At 40.2% G+C, this 20,263-nt stretch overlaps 1 protein-coding gene across 1 annotated transcript in view; it reads right to left on the bottom strand.

Moving 5' to 3' along the window:
- The window catches only part of ALDH1A1 (aldehyde dehydrogenase 1 family member A1), a 46,778-nt gene that overhangs the window by 10,331 nt on the left and 16,184 nt on the right, over positions 1 to 20,263 (bottom strand). The window contains exons 2-9 of the mRNA XM_081945124.1: positions 20,053 to 20,157; positions 15,282 to 15,422; positions 13,381 to 13,510; positions 10,083 to 10,144; positions 7,806 to 7,934; positions 5,232 to 5,345; positions 3,952 to 4,054; positions 3,685 to 3,869 (exon numbers count right to left, since the gene is read on the bottom strand). Coding sequence (XP_081801250.1) covers positions 3,685 to 3,869; positions 3,952 to 4,054; positions 5,232 to 5,345; positions 7,806 to 7,934; positions 10,083 to 10,144; positions 13,381 to 13,510; positions 15,282 to 15,422; positions 20,053 to 20,157 — 969 coding nt within the window. The remainder of the gene's footprint in view (positions 1 to 3,684; positions 3,870 to 3,951; positions 4,055 to 5,231; positions 5,346 to 7,805; positions 7,935 to 10,082; positions 10,145 to 13,380; positions 13,511 to 15,281; positions 15,423 to 20,052; positions 20,158 to 20,263) is intronic.

Genomic DNA, 20,263 nt, shown 5'->3' with positions numbered 1-20,263 from the left:
TTGGGCCAGCACTTTTCATGAAGTTCAGTAATTAGGATTTAAAGAACAGATGTCTTTTTCTTCTTCTTTTTAGAAAACTCCTATTACACTTCAAATGTTCTCCTGGAGTGGATCATTCTTAGACTTTTTAATAATATTAATTCCACTCAAATTATTTTAATTTGGTAGGCTGTTTTCTGAATCACAATGTCCGTGTTTGCATGGGTGTCATTCTCCAGATTGTCATTTTGTAGAAGTCATAAACCTAAAACCTAATTCACAACTGTAGCTATATGAAAGATTTAACAACACATCTAAGAATTTAACAAGGTTCCAAGAGAACAATTCCAGTCATTTTATACATACTTTAACTGGAAGCATTAGGTATTTCCCACAGTTAAAAAAAAAAAGGATTCCTGAAAATGCTTATCTCATTAATCAAGGTCCTTTGTAAAGCTATTGCAGTTGCAAAACGTAGGAACTTTCCTTGCAGTGCTCTGGCTGCATGGCTGTGTACAACTGCAGAGTCTTTTAGCTTTTTATGTCAGAGAGGATAGTATTTGTTCCTTCCTTACAGGAGGCTTGTTGGAATCATTGTCAGAGATTTGTTTGCCAGGGGAATCGATTTAGAACAGGTAGTATCATTTTAAGCACTACTTATATATTTATAAAATTTATTGGCTGCCCATCTTACCATAGGATAACTCTGGGTACCTTACAGTTACACTTAAGCTAAAACATAAAGAGTTCAAAACAAACATTAAAACCAAGGACAAATGGATGGTAAGGGCGGAGTGGGGAGGAGAGGTGGGATCTGTTATTACTCAATCAACCACATCCATTGAGCTGGGGCCACAAGCTGACTGGCAGAGCCACATCTTTAGGCCCTTACAAAAAGATAGGAGGGCCAGGACCAACCTCACATTGGGGGGGGGGGGGAGAGATTTCAGAGGGCAGGAGCCACAGCAGAGAAGGCCCTCCTCCTGGAACCTGCCAGCTGGAACAATTGGGCTGATGGGACCCGCAGCATGCCTCCTCTGCTGGCATGAGTGGCACGGGCCAATCCTAGTGAGGTGAGATGAGATGGCTCTTCAAGTAACCTGGACCTATGCCAGGAAGGGCTTAAAGGTGACCACCAACACCTTGAATTGCAACCGGAAGCAGGCTGGTAACCAATGCAGCTGGCAGAGGAGTGGTGTTATAGGAGCCATTCTTGGGGCTCTTCAAACTATCTGTGCTGCTGCATTTTGCTCCAGCTATAGCTTCCAAATGCTCTTCAAAGGTAGCCCCATGTAGAGCACATTACAGTAATCTAGTAGTGAAATGACTAGGGCCATGATGGCGAACATATATATATACATTGATTATATATATATATATATATATATATATATATATATATATATATATATATATATATATATATATATATATATATATATATATATACACATACATACATACATACATACATACATACATACATACATACATACATACATATCAATGTATTATATGTTCGCCATCAAATCCCAGTAAGGGTATGGCTAGCTGATGAGAGCTAATTAGCTCGAAATAGATCTATACTAGTGTCCCTTTATTTATTTATCAGTACAAATACAACACATACATACACACACACACACACACATATATATATATATATATATATATATATATATATACATATACACATACATACATACATATATGATTTTACGACCTTTTTGCCGTACTTGTTAAGCAAATCACAGTCATAGGGCAAATCCAACTTCTCCCCTTGACGTTGCTTGTGGGAAGGCTGCAATTGGTGATCACATGACCCTGAGATACTGCAACTGCCATTAATACATGCTGGTTGCCAAGTCCTTGACTTTTGATCATGTGACCAAGGGGATGGTGTGATGGTCATAAGAGTGTGGTTGTAAGTCACTTTTAGCACTATCTTAACTTCAAACGGTCATTAAGTGAATGGTCAAGAACTGCCTTTATAGACTCATTTGTTACAGTGGGTTCCTCCCAGTAAATTACATTCCCAGAGTTCCCAGACTGAATTGAAAGTCAATGTGCCAAGTGTCTGGAGGGTGCCAGGTTGAGGAAGGCTGTGACAGGGGCATGAAATTTGCAGTTCTCAATGCTGATTCGAATCCTGCCTCCATTGCTTCCTTTTCAAGGCACTGTTAACCACTTGACTCACTTATAGGGGATAGTGACAAAGTCCAACAGGTTATATATACTTTCAGCTATTCTGGCTGCTAGATTGACAGCAGGTTCCATCTCCCCTCCTCTCTGCTCCCAACTCACCGATCTATTTTTTAACTAATGTTGATGCATTTTGTCTGTTTTTTTTTTGTGGTTTATTTTATTGTTCTATTATTTTACTTTTCATTTTTTATTATTGCAGGCCATTTACAGAATCCCTATGTGTGGTGATCAGCAAATAAAATTTAACAACAACGACAACAACAATTGAAACTACATGGCTATGGATGAAACATGTAACAGTACTACCCATTGTCATCGGGGCACTTGGTACCATGTCCAAGAATTTTATGAGATACATCAACAAACTGCAGCTTCCTGCAATAACACCAGCAGAACTGCAAAAAAACTGTGCTGCTCGGAACATCGTATATTTTTAAAAGGTACTTGGTTGATACCTAGGACGCTGGCAGCGACCTGTATCAATCATTAGCACCAGTCAATGGTATTTGTGATGCATTTTTGAATGTTCAGTTGGCTGAGTTTCATGTTTAATGAATAATGATAAAAATAACAACAACAACAACCACCTTGTTATTGGACAAAATTAAGGGGGAAATGCTACTTTACTATTCGTGCATTAAGGGCAACTTGTATGTATCACATTTGTTGGCTGGAGGTCAAATGAAGGCAACATAATAACATATAAATATTATTGCCAGGGCGTATTTATACAAAAGCTGTATGTAAGTGGGGAAAGGCCCATTGATTTATTTCAGGGAGGACAGGCCAAATATTACTGTTTGCACATTTCTAATGTTTTCAACTCCCTAATCACTGAAAAATATACGCACAAAATATCCAGCATTTTCAATGTGAACTGACTGCGCATTTGTGACGTTATATCCTTGCATCTTTTCAAAGAGCTGTCGAAGTTTCTAAGTAAAAATCCTGGTTAAATGACAGAAATAACCAAGCTTCTGTCATGCTGTCAGAAACAGAGTCATAGATAATGGTATTGCAACCATCCTGCAGACTGGTTCAGAATAACCATCTGTCTGGAAAATGTTCTTTGTGAAGACAATCTGTGCCTGCTTGTCAAAGAATCACACATAGGGTGGGACTCTGTGCCCGGTAGGGTTTGGTTGAGCAATTGGTTCTCAAATCTAGCTAACTTCAGTTGCCTGAAGGCAGCTAGAGCAAGTTCAGCAGGTGTGCAGAAGGAAACAGGAAGCTGGAGCCTCAGAGAACCAGGAAATTGGGACAGCCTCAGAGAGACAGGTAAATGTTATGTGAAAATCAAAGGAGGAATTGAATTCCATTTGGCAATGCTTTCATAGACAAAGACTATTCAAAGGAAAGGAGCTAATCACACTGAAGAGCTGTATTAAACTTTTATAAAAGTATTTTGGCAAGCAATGAAGATGCAATCAAGCTGCCAGGAAATCGTGCATTTGGGCTGATTGTTGAAAACCAATGATATTTTGATTAATTAAAACTTACCTGAGGACCTTGACTTACTCCAGGAGACAGAGGATTTCCTAGGATGCTTTTCTTGGCTCTTTCCACACTCCTACGCACAAATTCGTCATAGATCTTCTCTTCCACGAAAATCCTAGATCCAGCTATGCAGCACTGCCCCTGATGGTAGAACACACCAATGTGTGCAAATTCCACAGCACTATCCACTGCAAAGAAAAGCAATCCTGTTATCTCTTGATTAATGTTTACTTTTAAAGAAAGTAAACCCTGAGTAAAGGATCCACTCACAGTCGGCATCTGCAAAAATGATATTAGGGCTTTTCCCGCCAAGTTCCAGAGTGACTCTTTTCAGATTGCTCTTTCCAGCGGCTTCTTTGATCATTTGACCCACCTGAAGGGAATACAAAGGAAACATTGAGGCAGGAAATGGGATGGAAACTGAAATGCAATTGCCTTCTCAAAAAAGATTGTGAGGTGACCACTGCTCTTTTTTGGCACTGGTTATTCCTGCTTTGACCACTTCCTTTCAGACTCTAGCCCCATAATTTGGCCACGAGCTTTTGTACTGTGGCCATGGTCATTTTTGGTTCTGGCAGTGGTCACAGTTGGCAAATGGCTCCTAATATAATATCCCTAAAGCAGGGATGAACAACTGTGGCAACTTTATGACCCATGGACTTCAACTCCCAGAATTCCTGAGCCAGTTGAAGTTCACAAGTTGCTGTAGTTTCCTACCCCTGCGCTAAAATGACAAAGCCACTTGGCGGAAAGAAGAGTATCTCATTTCTCTTTGACATCCTTTGGGTCACTGTCAACCATCCCGGGAAAGGAAAGACACTAAACAGAGCTGAACCCTTTCAAGAGAAAGTGCCGAATTCAAGATTAGTTGACTTGCAAGAGGGAGGAGATTGCAAATCACAATACTGCCTTGAATATTGATATTTAATCTTTATTGATTAGCCCTTGGCCCATATCAAAATGCGAAGTTCCAGAAACAAATGGTTACTAAAATTTGATAAAAGCAATTTAAAATGGAATTTGATTTGAATACATAATTTGGGACTTGAGATGCAAATATGAATATAAGAACATATATATTCTTTGAATGCCTAAATATGTTTTTCAGATAAAATGAATGAAAATGCAGAATGTGATTTTTCTACATGATCCCAACATTGGCTACCTTTGGAAAAAATGCTGCTGTTGTTCAGCTTGATTTATCATCTTCCAAAACTCTTTGAGTTTTTTAAAAGAGAGGATATATTTTATTTGCATTTATTTATCAAATTTGTCATTGTTTTTTCACAATTCAAAATAATTTGGTGCCCCAAACTGTAGTAAAAAAAATAAATTACAATGTAGAATTCCAGCAAATTCAAAATAAGATTTGAACACCACCTGGAAAAGAAGCATTTAGGATGCTGTAATCAAGAAATAATTACAGATATATTGTTTAATTTAGTTTAAAATGAAAAAGCCAACCCAATTATACAGAAATAAATTAGGATTTGTCAGAACTGAAATTTAATTTTTTTCTATTTCAATTCTTCACAATATTAAGGAACTACCTCAGTTGAGCCTGTGAAGGATACTTTATCTACATCCATGTGATTAGAAATGGCTGCTCCAGCAGTAGGGCCATATCCTGGCACAATATTTACCACTCCTGGTGGAAATCCTGCCTGGAAGGAGAGAGTAAAATGTTGTCACCTTTCAGTAGATCTTTCCCAATTTCTTATATTTTTATTCTTTATCAAGACCAGATTCATGTAGCATCTCATACCAGGGTATATATTTGGCAAAAGTATTGTGTGATCTCAACTAATTGTGGCTGGCAAACTTTGCTTCTATTGAGCCCAAGATTTCTGTTGAATTTTTTTACAAGAATGTTACTAATGATTTACTATCACCTATTTCCATCACTTAACTTTTATCAATCATTCACCATAATTCTGAATTCACCTTTGCTCCATATTGGCTATTCAATAAGAAAGCCAGTTTCTGATATAGCATTAGAAGGTGACACTTCTCAAGAGAAACTAAATCGGTACTCTGCTCTAGTCTTGTCAACAATAGCTTTCTCAAATTACTCATGATCCATGACAACCATGCCAAGAAATTAATGGCATGTGCGACAATCTAAGATGGTGGCTGCCCAACGTGGAGCCAAGAGAAAACTAAGTTCTCATGCAGAAGCACTCATACAGAGAGAACCAGGCTGTCAGTCATTTGAGGTATGCCTGGTCAAGAAGCAGATGTTATTCAGGAATGCTACTTTATTGTTGTAAGGCCTTGTTTTTCAAACTTGGCAACATTAAGAGATGTGGACTTCAACTCTCAAGAGTTGCTGGCTGGGAAATTCTGGAAGCTGAAGTCCACACCTCTTAAAGTTGCCAAGTTTGAGAAACACTGTGGCAGGGTATACCAATGGAATCTTAAAAGCTTGCCCAAATTTCTTCACCCTATACTAAAGAATATTACTCCGAAGGCCCCCTCCCCCCATGCTTCCTTCTGTCTCTGGAGCATGTAACTCATCCCTCTTTAGGGACTCACTCCTTAGCAGATCTTTTATCCTTTCTCCAAGGTAAGATTTAAATTCTGCTAGACAGGCATTTCTTTGACCAGGACAAGTCCAAAGGATGACCCTAATTTCTCCACTAAATCCAAAGCTTAGAAGGCTTCCAAAAAGAAGAAAACTAGTATATTAATGGACCAAAAAATGAGGGAGTATTCAAAGTATGGGCTAACTCACCTTCAAATCAGCAAAAATCACTTTACAGAAAGTCTTTGACTTATGATCATAATTGGGACTGTAATTTCATTGCTAAGCAATGAGATCATTAATTAAAGGGCACATGATTATATTACTTTTTTTGTTGTTGCTGCTACGGTTAAATCACCATAGCCGTTAAATGAAACCAGCTTCCCCCAGTGACTTTGCTTGTTGGAAGCAGGCTGGGAAAATCGCAAATGGTGATCGGAAATGGTGATCTTGGGACCTCAGGACACTGTAACAGTCACAAATACACATGGGTTGCCAATCACAATGATATGCTATTGGGTGTATTGCAACAGTCGCAAGTGTAAGTACTGGTTGCAAGTCATTGGTCGAAACTTCTAAAATCAAACAAATAGTTATAAGTTATGGGCTTCCTGTATTTTTTTCAAGATTGTATAGGAACGTACGGGCAATAAGCTCTCTGAATAATACTTTTGACCACAGATCATTGCAGAATCTTAGCTGCCCTTTGCTACATTACTTAATGGTTGGCTGCATTTGTGTATCTGGTTCAGGGCCTGTTGTATGCAGGACTCCCTCTTCCCAATATTCAGCTTGCTTTAAAAACAACCTCAATTTGTAGAAAACAATCTAATCGGATTTCTTTTGGTCTGGGCCACTTTTGACATGAGATCTCAAGAGATCCTGGGAAGAAGAAGCAGCAAGCTTGTAGACTTGGGCAGTCCTGGCGGATTGCTTGCAATTACTTTACGTGCCAGGACTTTATGCAAGATTTTGGACTGAAGGCCAAAGCTTGAAATGTTGCCCACCCCAATGTAGGCTCCGTTCCATTCATTTGATCCAAGTGGCTTCTAAGGGAGGATGTTTCGAATTACAACTTCATAACAGGTGTATTTTACCCTGGACACACCTAGCTTGGCACTTGACAGTTTCATATAGCTCATGTTCACTTACTGGGTAAGTCAAATACTTCAGTGAGAAAACTTAAATTAAAACATCAAGTCGAATGACCAGATTTCATCACCGAAAGGCTCATGTGAAATATAAAAACCACCCTTCCCATCCCCCCCTTCCTTGCCCCTCCCTTTGTTTTTTCTGTTTGTTTTTGCCTCCCCCGAAGCGTCAGCTTTGCCAAGATGTTCAGTTTACTAAGCTGCTAATGATTTGTTTTCTGAACAATTTAGGCTGGAAAAGCATGTGAGCTTCTAGCCCTTGATCTGCTTCAGTGGTTTGCAATACAACACAATAGCCCAAGACAGGGCCAGGCATGCTGTGAGCTCCTCTGACACAAAGCAGACTAGCCCTTACCTTTTATATGCACCGTAATGTAGAGATCACATTTACATCCATTTTCCCTTCTTCTTCGGGACCGGCACACAGTCCTTTTGCTATGGCAACTCACCTCTTTAATTAAAGCGCCCATGTGAAGAGCAGTCAGTGGAGTTTGCTCAGCTGGCTTGACGACTACCGTGTTTCCGCAACAAAGCGCCGGGGCAATCTTCCAAATGAACATAACCAGTGGGAAGTTCCACTACAAAGGCACCGTAAGAAGCCATGACCAACAAATCATTATAACAAGTTTATATTTCCTACTTGTACTTTGTAAACGTCCACCACCCGTCAGAAAACAGCTACCAGTTTAAGACCGAGGTTTGATTAATATGCTTCCATTGAGCCTAAGAAGAGACAGCCAACCAACTTGGGGCTCCTTTCAGGGACCGGCACTAGAAACAAGGCTGCTGGTGCGTTGCCAAAGGCCAGAGCTTCTTTTGAAGAGGTTCAGAAACAATAAGCACTGTAATTAGTGAAGGCTATAAACTTTTATTACACTAGATTACACTGAAGGCTAAACCATCAGAAGCAGGATTTATGGCTTTTGTTTAATTTCTGTCCTCAGCAAATCCTGGTGAGCAAACCAGAGTGACCCTGTCAAGGGTCAACCAGATGTACCTTCCAATATTCCAGAGGTTCAAAGAGCACTTATCGAGTTTAAAGCTATAACTATAGCCAGGGGTGGAATTCAAAAATTGCAGCAACAGGTTCGCTGCCTCGTTGCTGGTTGGGCGTGGCCTACTCAGCCTCCTGCACCATGGTGGGTGGGTGGAGGGCGTTTTTTGCCCTCCCCAGGCTCTGGAGGCTTTTCTCGAGCCTCTGGGAGGGCGAAAACTGCTTCCTCCAGAGGCCGGAAACAGGCCCATTTCTGGACTTCCGGGACCTCCAGTAGGCCCACCCACCCCCTTGAGCCTCTGTGCAGGTCATGATGAACGAGCCATGTGGAGACTCCTGTGGTGGGCGTGGCCAGCCAGGGGCAGCGCCGAACTGGGAAGAATCCTAGCTCAAGGATTGCCTGAACCCGTGCAAACCCCCAGCAGCCCACCCCTGACTATAGTTAGGGGCTATTCAAGTTATATTGTCATCTAGCTATTCAAAGTGCAGTATGCACTCCTCTTATTCTGTTTTAAAGCAGGAGATAAAATTTTAGCAAATGGTTAATAGAGATAATTAGATGATCAACATAAATTCCCAAACCATTCCATGGTTCTCAGATTTATGTTTGGAGGTGACACAGCAGGTATGAAGGCTCCAGTAAAAAGTTTCAGACACTGGCAGAAATTCTCTACGTAAAAGGTAGGAGGATTATATGCTATTAACTTCCTGATTGCCATGCCTCAGCTAACTCCCCAGAAGCAACGTGGAAGGTAAGTTTTGTTAAAACTGTGCATGCGTGCGGAACATGCGATCACTGAACCAGTTGTTAAACCGGCAGGATCCCACCACTGCTTGCACACTATATGTTTGTTACATCCTTCCATTTAAATTCTTTTGTTGGCTGAAGCACAAAAGTTCCTGTCTGAGGCACTTTAATTAAGATACTATAACACTCTTGTTGTATATTCTTTTCTTAGATCTCAGAAAGAGGAGTTCTGCTAATGTGCAATCGGTTTGAAATGCTTTTGTGGCCATCAGCAACCTTATCAATATCCTTCCAGATGATGAATTGGTTTCTGTTGCATTTCCAGTGTTATAGATGCTCTTAATTGTTTGTTTCTAAACCCAAATGGTGATTTGGGAGGAATTGCATGCCAATTAAAATTAGCTGATTGTAGCAGTCTACATGGTCAGGAAATAAACAATAAATAAACAAGCAAGCCCGTTGTGCTCAGCAGGTGGCTTCAGGAATGTGAAAACATGCCCTAATTCTTAAACAAATTAGTTCAAATGAAGAAACATCTAACTAAAAGTATAAATATACACTCAGTCTTCAATCTAGAGAAACTGCCAGCACCTCTTAAATTCAATTCACAGGACAAAGCAGATTATTGGGAGTTAAAGTAGGTATGCATATATGCATTTTTGTCCATAAACACATAATTCAAGGGTACCCAACTGGTTGGGCCTGGATGTGTAGTCCTTGGAGCCCCAAAATTGTAAGCAAATGACAATTTTAATGAGATAAAAGGGAAAAGCTATTAAATATTCAGGAACTCAGTTTATGTATTTATTGACAAAAATTTAATTCAAGTTAAATTAAAATTAAATAAAATCTATTAAACTGATGCATATTGCTCCATTTGTTGTTAATTACAGCCTCTGGGACATGAAAAACTTAACAACGAATGGCAATTTATGTGAAATGAAAGACACAGCTATTTTTTTTTTAAACATACATGATACTTACAGGAATGATTTGTCCGCAGACTCCAACAGGTTCATGTCTAGTGAATGTGAAATAGTTTCCGTCTAGGTAAAATAATAAGAAAGCACAGAAGATATAGCAAAAGTAAAAACAAATCTGTTAATCTGCAATTGCAATAGGCTGTTGCAGTTATGACTTGTTGCTACAGTATAATACAAACAAATAAATTAGAAATGTGCCTAGATTCAATAATAACCAAATATAAAACTTAAGACAGTGGAGATGGTGAGCCAGTCAACATCCCTTTAACAGAAAAAAAAAAGAATTTCAGCAACTTTACTTTTCCATAAAACAAACCTGCAAGACTGAATTATATAGGGCAGTGATGGCAAACTTTTTTGTCCTCGCATGCCAAAAGTGTGTGCGCATGCCCACACCCACAATGCAATGCGTCCCGCCCACCTGTGCATGCACGCATGACCCGCCGCGCGTGGGGGCAGTTTTCCTCAAGTCTCTGGGAGGGCAAAAAAGGCCTCCCCCGGACTCTAAGAGACCCTCCCTGAAGCCTCCTGGTGCCAAAAGCGAAGCATGTGGGGGGGCGCCACTCCCCATGCTACCCCAGCATGCATGCGTGACCCCCGTGCATGCACAGATGTCTCCTACATGCATGGCAGACCAGAAAATCAGCTGGCTGGTGGGACGCGCGTGCGTATGTGCAGTAGAGCTGCGCTGGCCGATGGCTCGTGTGCCCACAGATTCGCCATCACGGCTATAGGATAAAAGCTTGGAAGCTTTAAATGACCTCTCTCTGAAGTATTTTAAATCTACACAAACCAGCTCTACCTTATCTCTTGGTATTGTATTGTGACTGTTCTTGCTACCACCAATTATCTTCTAGGGCAAGGGTCTTTGACCCCTGGACCACATAAATATCCCCTCTCCCAGCCCCGCTGCCACCACCCCCACTGGTCCACAAAGCCATAAAGGTTGGGGACTGCTGTTCTAGGGGACACCTTGCCTGGTTTTGTCCTCCATTCTAATTCTGGTAGGTGAGAGAAATAGGGCTCTCAGAATCTTAATTGCTTACAAGATCAGAAAAAAAATAGCCTCAATTCTGTCATGTCGACTCCTGACGCTGTGGAATTAAGTTGTGGGGCCAAGATAACCCGTTTTTCTTTCCCAATTGATCAAATTCACAAGGAATAAATGAAATCAAATTCTTTTTAAAAAAATAAAATGAAAAAAGAATGCAAAAACAGTCAGTTATCACAGATTGCAATTTAAAATGATCTCCTTTTAAAAAAATACCAATAGAAAATATAAAGTGATAATGGAAAGTCTGCTGCAGAGGGATCCTCATTGCACAAAATAAGCAACTGCGGAGCCTGTTCAGAGAAGATAAATACCCGGGAAGCTTAAATAGCAACATATGTAGAAAAATTAAGATTAAAATTCTAAATTTAATTTATATATCTGCTCTTCATCCGAGATAATCAGAAGGAAAATTCTCCAATTGCTTCCCTGGACTTTTTCCAGCTTTTTAAATCAGGGGCTCAAAAGCACTTTGATATTCCTTTCCTTTCTTTCATTGGGATGCCCAGCTTCTTCCTTCGTTCTTAAAAAGCATAAACTGGCTAGCCAGCAGAAATGGAGGAGCTTCAGAATAATCTCTGTATATTTGTTGTATGTTTGCATCTATACAGGTAATCCTCACTTACTGTTTTTTTGTTTGTTTGTTTGTTTATTTGGATTTATATGCCGCCCTTCTCCAAAAGGACTCAGGGCGGCGTACAACATTAAAAAACATACATCCCAAAAGTTAAAAAAAAATTAAATCCATATCCAAAAACAAACCGAATTAAAAGACAATACATTTAAAATAAGTTAAAATTAACAGGCCAGGCCGGCTTGCTGGAAAAGCCAACTTTTTAGGGCGCGTCGGAAGGACCGGAGGTCAGGGATTATGCGAAGCTTACTGACTGCAATTAGGACTTACTTAGTGACGAAATCACGAAACCGCAAAATCGTATGAGCGTTCCTGACTTTATGATGCCAGTTCATCAGTTTTGGCTGCAGCCATTAAACAAGTCACATGACACAATGACATGGGAGCCCAAACGTTTGACTTCCTGTTGCCTTCCCCATTGACTTTGCTTGTTGGAAGCTGGCCCTGAAGGCTGTGAATGGTGATCACATGACTGCAGGGTGTAGTGACTGTTGTAATGCCGGTTGCCAAGTGCTGAATCACAACCGTGTGACTACAGGCATACTCCTACAGCCATAACTTTGAAGACCCTTTGTAAATTTATTTGTTCAGCATTTCTGTAACTTAGATTGATGAACAAGTATTCACCAAATGAGGGCAACCTCTATTGCCTAAATAAATGCTGGCAAGTTCTTATTGGTATACATTACAGTGTATATGTTCAAATGGAAGTTTAGACATGTAGAAAACCAAAAATGGACAAATGTTATATTCATTTCTTTCTTCTGTTCTTTAGTTTATTTAGTTATTTGAGAAATTTAGTTTCAAGATCAGCAATTAACATCCTTTGAAATGTGCCTGGACCACATAATATCTTGTCCTTTGCAAATGACTTCAAGAATTAAAGGGAGTACATAACTGGAAGGTAAGTCTTGCAATGTATATAAGATGATAGGGGAGCCAGTTTAGCTACTTCTTATTTAGGACAAGTGACAAAAAAAAACAGTTTGGATTTCAAAAGGCTAAGATACTAGAGGTCAACTCAGAGGAAGGTTGTGACCTTTCTGGTCTTCTGGAAAGCTGTGAAGATTTGGCCTTTTCTCAGGATGTTAAGATGAATTCCATATGGATGTCATTTACATGGCTGAGTCTCTTATAAAGTAACTGTGTGTGTGTTGTTTAAAGTAAAAAAAACAATGTATTTCCCGCAGTCTTAGATATTGTTCTTTTTAAAAGCTGGGCTCTTGAGGGGAAAAAGAATCCAAAGATTGCTCAATTTGTATGGTTATACAATCTGTCAGACGGCAACATCCCTTGGTAACGAAAATATAATTGTATTCTTACACACAGAGAATACAAAAGCATTTATAATAAAACCTGCTAATCCTTGGAACTGAAGGAACTTCAGTTAGGGTGGAGAGTTACAGGAATGAATTATACAAGACGTACCAACATTGAAAAAAACAACAACCCAAAACAATCCTTACTGACAAAAGCTTTTACCAATATACTTTTATGTAACAGATTTCTAAAGGATGCATTTTTCTCAGATGAAAAAGTTCTTTTGCTCAAAGCTTCTTTTAATTCACATTAAACCAACTTTATCTCATGGACACCTTGTCCAGAGTGACTCACCCATGGGGATGGTACGACCTTGGATTTTATCAGCCCAGCCAGCAAAGTAGCGCAAAGTGTTGATACAACCACCCAAGTCCATTAGGTAGGCGTGTGAAAAAACCTTTCCTCCATTAAGACTCTCCATTGTCTGAAACAAAGAAGGGCTTAAAAAAATTAGTCATTGTAGATAAATGAAAGAATGTAACTATCTTTAACACTGGTTTATTAAGAATTGCAGTAACTAGGTCATGATGATTTAGGAATGGGATTGGGAAAGTAAGATTATCTTCAGTAGAGGGCAGAACAAGCAACTGAGCATTATGATCATGTTGCAGAAATGTATACATTGAACTGAATCTGTAGCTTTGAGAGGTTTCCTAGGGAGTAATTCTAGAGTTGCTGTTTTGAGGATCGTTATCTAACTGATATATGGTCTCAAAGAATAGTGGTCATCAGCATGTATTTGCTGGAGAATGGAGTTGTTTAATCTCAGAGAAGACTGCAGCCAGCCAACAGACTCTTTGCTTGACTTTTGCTGTATCATTTTGCTCTAAGATGTTCCGAGTACTATTTCTAGAATGGAATTCACTCTATGGAAAAAGGAAAATAATTTGCATTTTGAACTAAGCCCCAGGACATAATCCTCTATTACTTTTTTTAGACTACTACCGGTACATTAGGTTATTCATTCACTTTAGTTAGATATGACAGTTTAGCTGTCAAGACTGTGTAATAGATTTTTCAAATGACTGCTTCCAAAGTTTAAGTAAACTACCAATTTATTTTTTTTAAAAAAAACACACACATAGACAATCTACAATAGCACAAAAGAGACCCCTCCATTAAATATTGCTTGAAATTGCTGAATTGTTTAGAAAATGTTATTTCGCACTCCTTTCTGAATGAAGATATTTACAGTGCCATGCTTCCCTGAAAATAAGACAGGCTCTAATTTTCTTTTGACCCCCGAAATAAGCACTTGGTCTTATTTTCGGGGAGGTCTTATTATTTTTGAGGTGCAGGAGGCGGTGAGCGTGGTCACCTCATGGCTGCTGCTGTGTTGCAATATTTTTTGGGAGGTCTTATTTTAGCGCATGCGCTCAAAAGCTCAACTGGCTTATTATCTGGGGAGGTCTTATTTTCAGGGAAACAGGGTATTTTATATTCGTAAATTTGATTTTGTGGGCTAAGCAAAGAATGGAAAAGAAATGGTTAAACCCATTGGGATGGGTTCCACAACCATTTTCATTCTTTCATCTGGAATACACCCACATTCTTTGAAATAAGTCAATGAATTCATTCAATTTCTCCAATTTTTCCTCCTTGTTTGAGAGATGATAATCTCTGCATCAAACGTATAGTTGATGTTTTATTTTTTTAAAAAAAGATTAAGGCTTTGAACCAAAGATTCAACTTTTCATTCTCAAGTCCTGGGGTGAACAGTGTCAAACTAGATGGGCTTGCGCAGGGAAGCAGCAAAACAAATCCAACATTCTTGTACTTTCAACATTCTTCTAAAATTGTGGTTGACCTAAAGGCTACTTGGAGAAATTTGGAGACTCTCCTCAGTGCAACTTGGTTTTCAAATTAATACTAGGAGCATTAACTGGTGCCCTCTTCACTTCATTATTTTTCTTCAGTAGCAGTGATGAAATGTTACCTTATCACACTGGGTCACTTTTCTGTCTTGCTTAAGAAAGACAAGGGAGATGTTAATCTATCTTGTATAACTGGCTGAACACAACAGGCCAGCTTTTCTGACAAGGAAACCATGTGGGCTTTTTCTAATGAACTATGACTTTGGGTTGGTTAAATTCTCTCAAAACAAGACTATCATTTCACTGGAGTTACTCAAAGGCGTCAAAAGAATCTCATTTTAAAAAGATAGGTTTGCTTAAGAGTCAGCATATTAGACTTACAGCCAAGAGAAGAGAGTCTCTTTCAATTAAATCTGCCAGTTTGCTCAACAGTCTGCCCCTTTGTGAAGCATCTGCTGTCCTCCAGGAGGATCCAAACTCAAATGCTTTCCTTGCTGCTTTAACAGCTTTGTCAACGTCTTCCTGTGGGGGGAAAAAACCCTCACAAATGTCATATCAATACTTTTCAGATCATGATTATTAGTGATTGTTCACTACAACAACAATTCTGCAAACGCCCACATCAGCACAATTTTCCTTTCTTAATGCTATCATTAGTACATATGAACATTTTCTTTGTTCTCCAGAAGATATAAGTAAGGGTAGCATTTTCTTCCATTCAATCATGTCCAATTCTCAGAGATTGCGTGGACAAGTCCCTGCAGTTTTTTTGGCAAGGTTTTTCATTAGTGGTTTGACATTGCCTTCTTCCTAAGATTCAGAGAAAGTAACTGGCCAAAGGCTACCCAGTTGGCTTCATGCCAAGGTAAAACTAGAATTCACAATGTCCTGGTTTCTTGCCTGATGCTTTAATCACTACACCAAACTGGCTTTCAAGTATAACAGATCTGCTAACAATTTTGATAAAGCACATAATTGTTATCTCACTGAATAATATTGAAAAACTGTGTTCCTACTGAAAACTGCACAAAGAAAAAAACACTTTTCCCTTTTAGCAAACATCTTAGCAAATCCACAGCATGCTGTTCATGAATTAATTTCATGGTAGAAAATTAAAATTAAATCTAGTTGGCGAAAGAACAATAATTAAGCTCCATGGTGCTAAATAACAGAAGTCCATACAAGTGGAAATAAACAAATTACTACACTTATTATTCAGTTTTAATGAGACTTATCAACAATAATATTATGGTAGTTTACAGTACTCTTAAATCAGCAGGACACGTATGGGATTGTCATCTAAATGTCTATGGAGATTCTCAATCATCCAGGTTGTAGTTGTCTCAAAGGTGCTTTTTCAAACAGGCAACTGGACTTTCTTGTTTTTTTTTCCTTTGGGAAAAAAAAACATTTTGCTTCTTATCTAAGAACTGAACCAAAGAAGCTTCTTGGAGGAGATGTAAAACATTTTTCAAAGGAAAAAACCCCCAAGAAAATTCAGTTGCCTTTTGGAAAAAGACATGTTAAGATTGCATTTTTTTCTTTAAATGACTATGTAAAAACATAATCATGTTTAAATATTTCCTAGTGATTGTAGCTTGAACGAATAAACTGAGTGAAATGATTTATTTCACAATCCCGTGTATTTCTTTCCCTTATAATTTGATTTTCGGAGCAAGAAAAAACGTGTTTTCTGAAATGAATAATCCTTTGTGGCGTCAATTGTAAGCACAGATCGAAGTCCTAAAATTTATCGGTTCATCTATTAAAAGCTAGAATCTGGAGTTTACATTAATTTGTATGATTTGTAGATTTGTGCGCTTCAGAAAACAATTTAGTTATTAGCAACCGTTAACACTATATGGCTTAGGACATGGATATCTGAGACTGCTTCCCTCCAATGGTTTCTACTTTTCAGATATGTTCTGGCAATGGATTTGGAGGAGAGCAGGCAGAGCTGTGGGAGGTGGAGTTAAACACATTATCAGCTTAGAGTCACTGCATTCCCAAAAGTGTTCTAAGTCTAGCCCCACCTGAATTCGGTTGACCCTTAAGGCAAAGGTAAAGGTTCCACTTGCACATATGTGCTAGTCGTTCCCAACTCTAGGGGATGGGCTTATCTCTGATTCAAAGCCAAAGAGCTAGCACTGTCCAAAGACGTCTTCGTGGTCATGTGGCCGGCATGACTAAATGCCAAAGGCGCATGGAACACTGTTACCTTCCCATCAAAGGTGGTCCCTATTTTTCTACTGGCATTTTTACATGCTCTCAAACTGCTAGGTTGGCAGAAGCTGGGGCAAATAATGGGAGCTCACTCCGTTACGCAGTGCTAGGGATTCAAGCTGCTGAACTGCCGACCTTTCTGATCGACAAGCTCAGAGTTTTAGCCACTGAGCTACAGCGTCCTGCATCTCAGTTGACCCTTGTTTTTCCAAATTTGGACCTTCCTATATTATCAGGGGTTCCTTCTTCCCTCTAGCCTTAAGGATTAGAAACAAGGTTAAAACCAAAGATAAGTTAAACATACATTCTCTGTTTGTTAAGACAATCCTTAATTTGGGATTGTCCTGGGCACTAAACATCACCTATCAAAGGAAGAAAATGTCCATTTCCAGCTGCCTGCCCAATCCATCCAGCAAAAGCACGAAAACAACTTTTGTGCACTTGAGAAAGGCTACTATAGATGGGCTGCAAAAAAAGGCTACTATATATGGGCTGTCATCACTAAATGACACCAAAAAAAGCTTCTCAGGAAAGTCTTTATGCTGCTTCTCATGGTGTTTCAGATTTCTGCAGCCCAGATCTGGTGATGCTCAGTCTTCAGATATGCAGAGCACATCATGAGAAAGGCGGGGCTAGATGAATCAAAAGTTGGAATTAAGATTGCTGAGAGAAATATCAACTATTTCAGATATGCAGATGATACCACTCTAATGGCAGAAAGTTAAAAGGAACTAAAGAGCCTCTTGATGCGGGTGAAGGAAGAGAGTGCAAAAGTTGGCTTGAAACTCAACATTACGAAAACCAAGATCATGGCATCCGGCCCTCTCAATTCCTGGCAAATAGATGAAGAAGAAATGGAGGCAGTGACAGACTTTATTTTCCTGGGCTTCAAGATCACTGCAGATGGAGACTGCAGCCAAGAAATTAAAAGATGCTTGCTCCTGGGGAGGAAAGCTATGGCAAATTTAGACAGCATACTAAAAAGCAGAAACATCACCCTGCCAACAAAAGTGCATATAGTCAGGGCTATGGTTTTCCCAGTTGCAATGTATGGCTGTGAAAGTTGGACCATAAGAAAGACTGAGCACCAAAGAATTGAGGCCTTTGAATTATGGTGCTGGAGAAGACTCCTGCGAGTCCCTAGGACTGCAAGGTGATCAAACCGGTCAGTCCTAGAGGAGATCAACCATGACTGCTCTTAAGAAGGCCAGACCAGATCCTGAAGATGAAACTCATATTCTTTGGCCACCTAATGAGAAGTAAAGACTCAGTGGAGAAGAGCCTAATACTGGGAAAGACTGAGGGCAAAAGAAGAAGGGGACGACAGAGAATGAGGTGGCTGGATGGAGTCACTGAAGCAGTAGGCGTGAGCTTAAATGGACTCCAGAAGATGGTAGAGGACAGGAAGGCCTGGAGGAACGTTGTCTATGGGGTCGCGATGGGTTGGACACGACTTTGCAACTAACAGCAGTAATAACAAAAGAAAGCAATAGTTGTAATAATGGCCTTAGCTTTTCTTGGCTGTGCTTGGGTTTTCTTTACTTATCAAGTTTAGCAGTCCCATCTGGTGGGAGTATGAGATGGGGAGGGAAGTTCACTTCTTGAATGAAGGAAGCGATTGCTTGTTAGCAATCTACTCACAATAGTATTAATTTATTTAATTGATAAGGCCATTAAATCAGAAATGATTCTAGGGCAGCGTACAATAGATTTGTTTTTTTCAAACCTGGCTACTTTAAGATGTAAGGACTTCAACTCCCATGCTGGTTGGAGAATTTTGGAAGTTCAAATCCCCACATCTTAAAGTTGCTGTTAAAAAAAACCATGAAACACAAAATGCCACATGTAGAGATGCACATAAAAAGAAAATCCCAGCAACCACTCAAGCAGGATCACAAATCAACTTGGTCCAGAACCTGCTTGAAAATCAGTTTGACTAACTAGGACAGCGATGGCGAACCTTTTTTGGCTCGCGTGCCACAAGTGGGGGGGGGCGCAGGGGGGTCGTGTGTGGGCGTGCCGTACCCATAATGCAATGCGCCACCCCTCAATGCGCATGCGCACACAACAGACGCGACCCCCCCATTTTCACATGCTTTTTTCACCCTCCCCAGGCTCCAGAGGCTTTATAGGAGCCTGGGGAGGGCGAAAAGAGCTTCCCCCGCCCCCCGGAGGCCCTCCAGAGGCTTCAGGGACCGTCCGGAGGCTTCCCTGAAGCCTTCGGAACGCTTAAAATGACCCTCCGAGCAAACAGAAAGTGACTTCCGGTTTGCTCGGAGGGTCGTTTTAAGCGTTCCGAAGGCTTCAGGGACGGTCCGGAGGCTTCCCTGATGCCTTCAGAGCAGTTAAAACGACCCTCCGAGCAAACCGGAAGTCATTTCCGGTTTGCTCGGAGGGTCGTTTTAAGCATTCCGAAGGCTTCAGGGAAGCCTCCGGACGGTCCCTGAAGCCTCCAGAGTGCCTCCGGGGGGGCGGGGGAGGCTCTTTTTGATCTCCCCAGGCTCCTATAAAGCCTCTGGAGCCTGGGGAGGGCGAAAAAATGGCTTTTAAAAATGGTGACCTCAGCTGGCCAGTGCGCACATGTGCGCTGGCCAGCTGACAGGGCAGTGCCTCGCGTGCCCTGACAAATGGCTCCGCGTGCCACCTGTGGCACGCGTGCCATAGGTTCGCCATCACTGAACTAGGATATCATTTTGCATCCAACAGAATTATGGAAGTGTTGGTACTGTTGAAAGCTTATTTATGACTGAGAAACCCTTCCAAGTATTAATCCTCTCTCTGCATGTGTCTTTGCTATATTTAGTTCAGAAACCTGAGGAGATGAATTATGGGTTAACTTAAATATGGAAATGCACATAAATAGATGTTCCAGTTTTAGTCGCGCTGTCTGGAAAGGAAATCCATGACACAGCAAAGATTAAAAGCGTACCTTATCTCCTTCTTCCACCTCACAAATTTTCTCTCCTGTTGCAGGATTATGGACAGGAAATTTTTTGCCACTGGCTGAATTGTGCCATTCATTGTTTATAAATATCTGAAAGAAAATACAACACAAAAGTTGACACCAATGTTATTGAATGCTATATCGCATTTCTCTGATTTGCCTGTCTGTCTCTTTCACACAGACACAGCACACACAC

The sequence above is a fragment of the Natrix helvetica genome (genome assembly GCF_964273705.1).
Source record: "Natrix helvetica genome assembly, chromosome: 2".
NCBI classification, from domain to species: domain Eukaryota; kingdom Metazoa; phylum Chordata; class Lepidosauria; order Squamata; family Natricidae; genus Natrix; species Natrix helvetica.
This window is presented reverse-complemented; position numbering and strand designations above follow the sequence as displayed.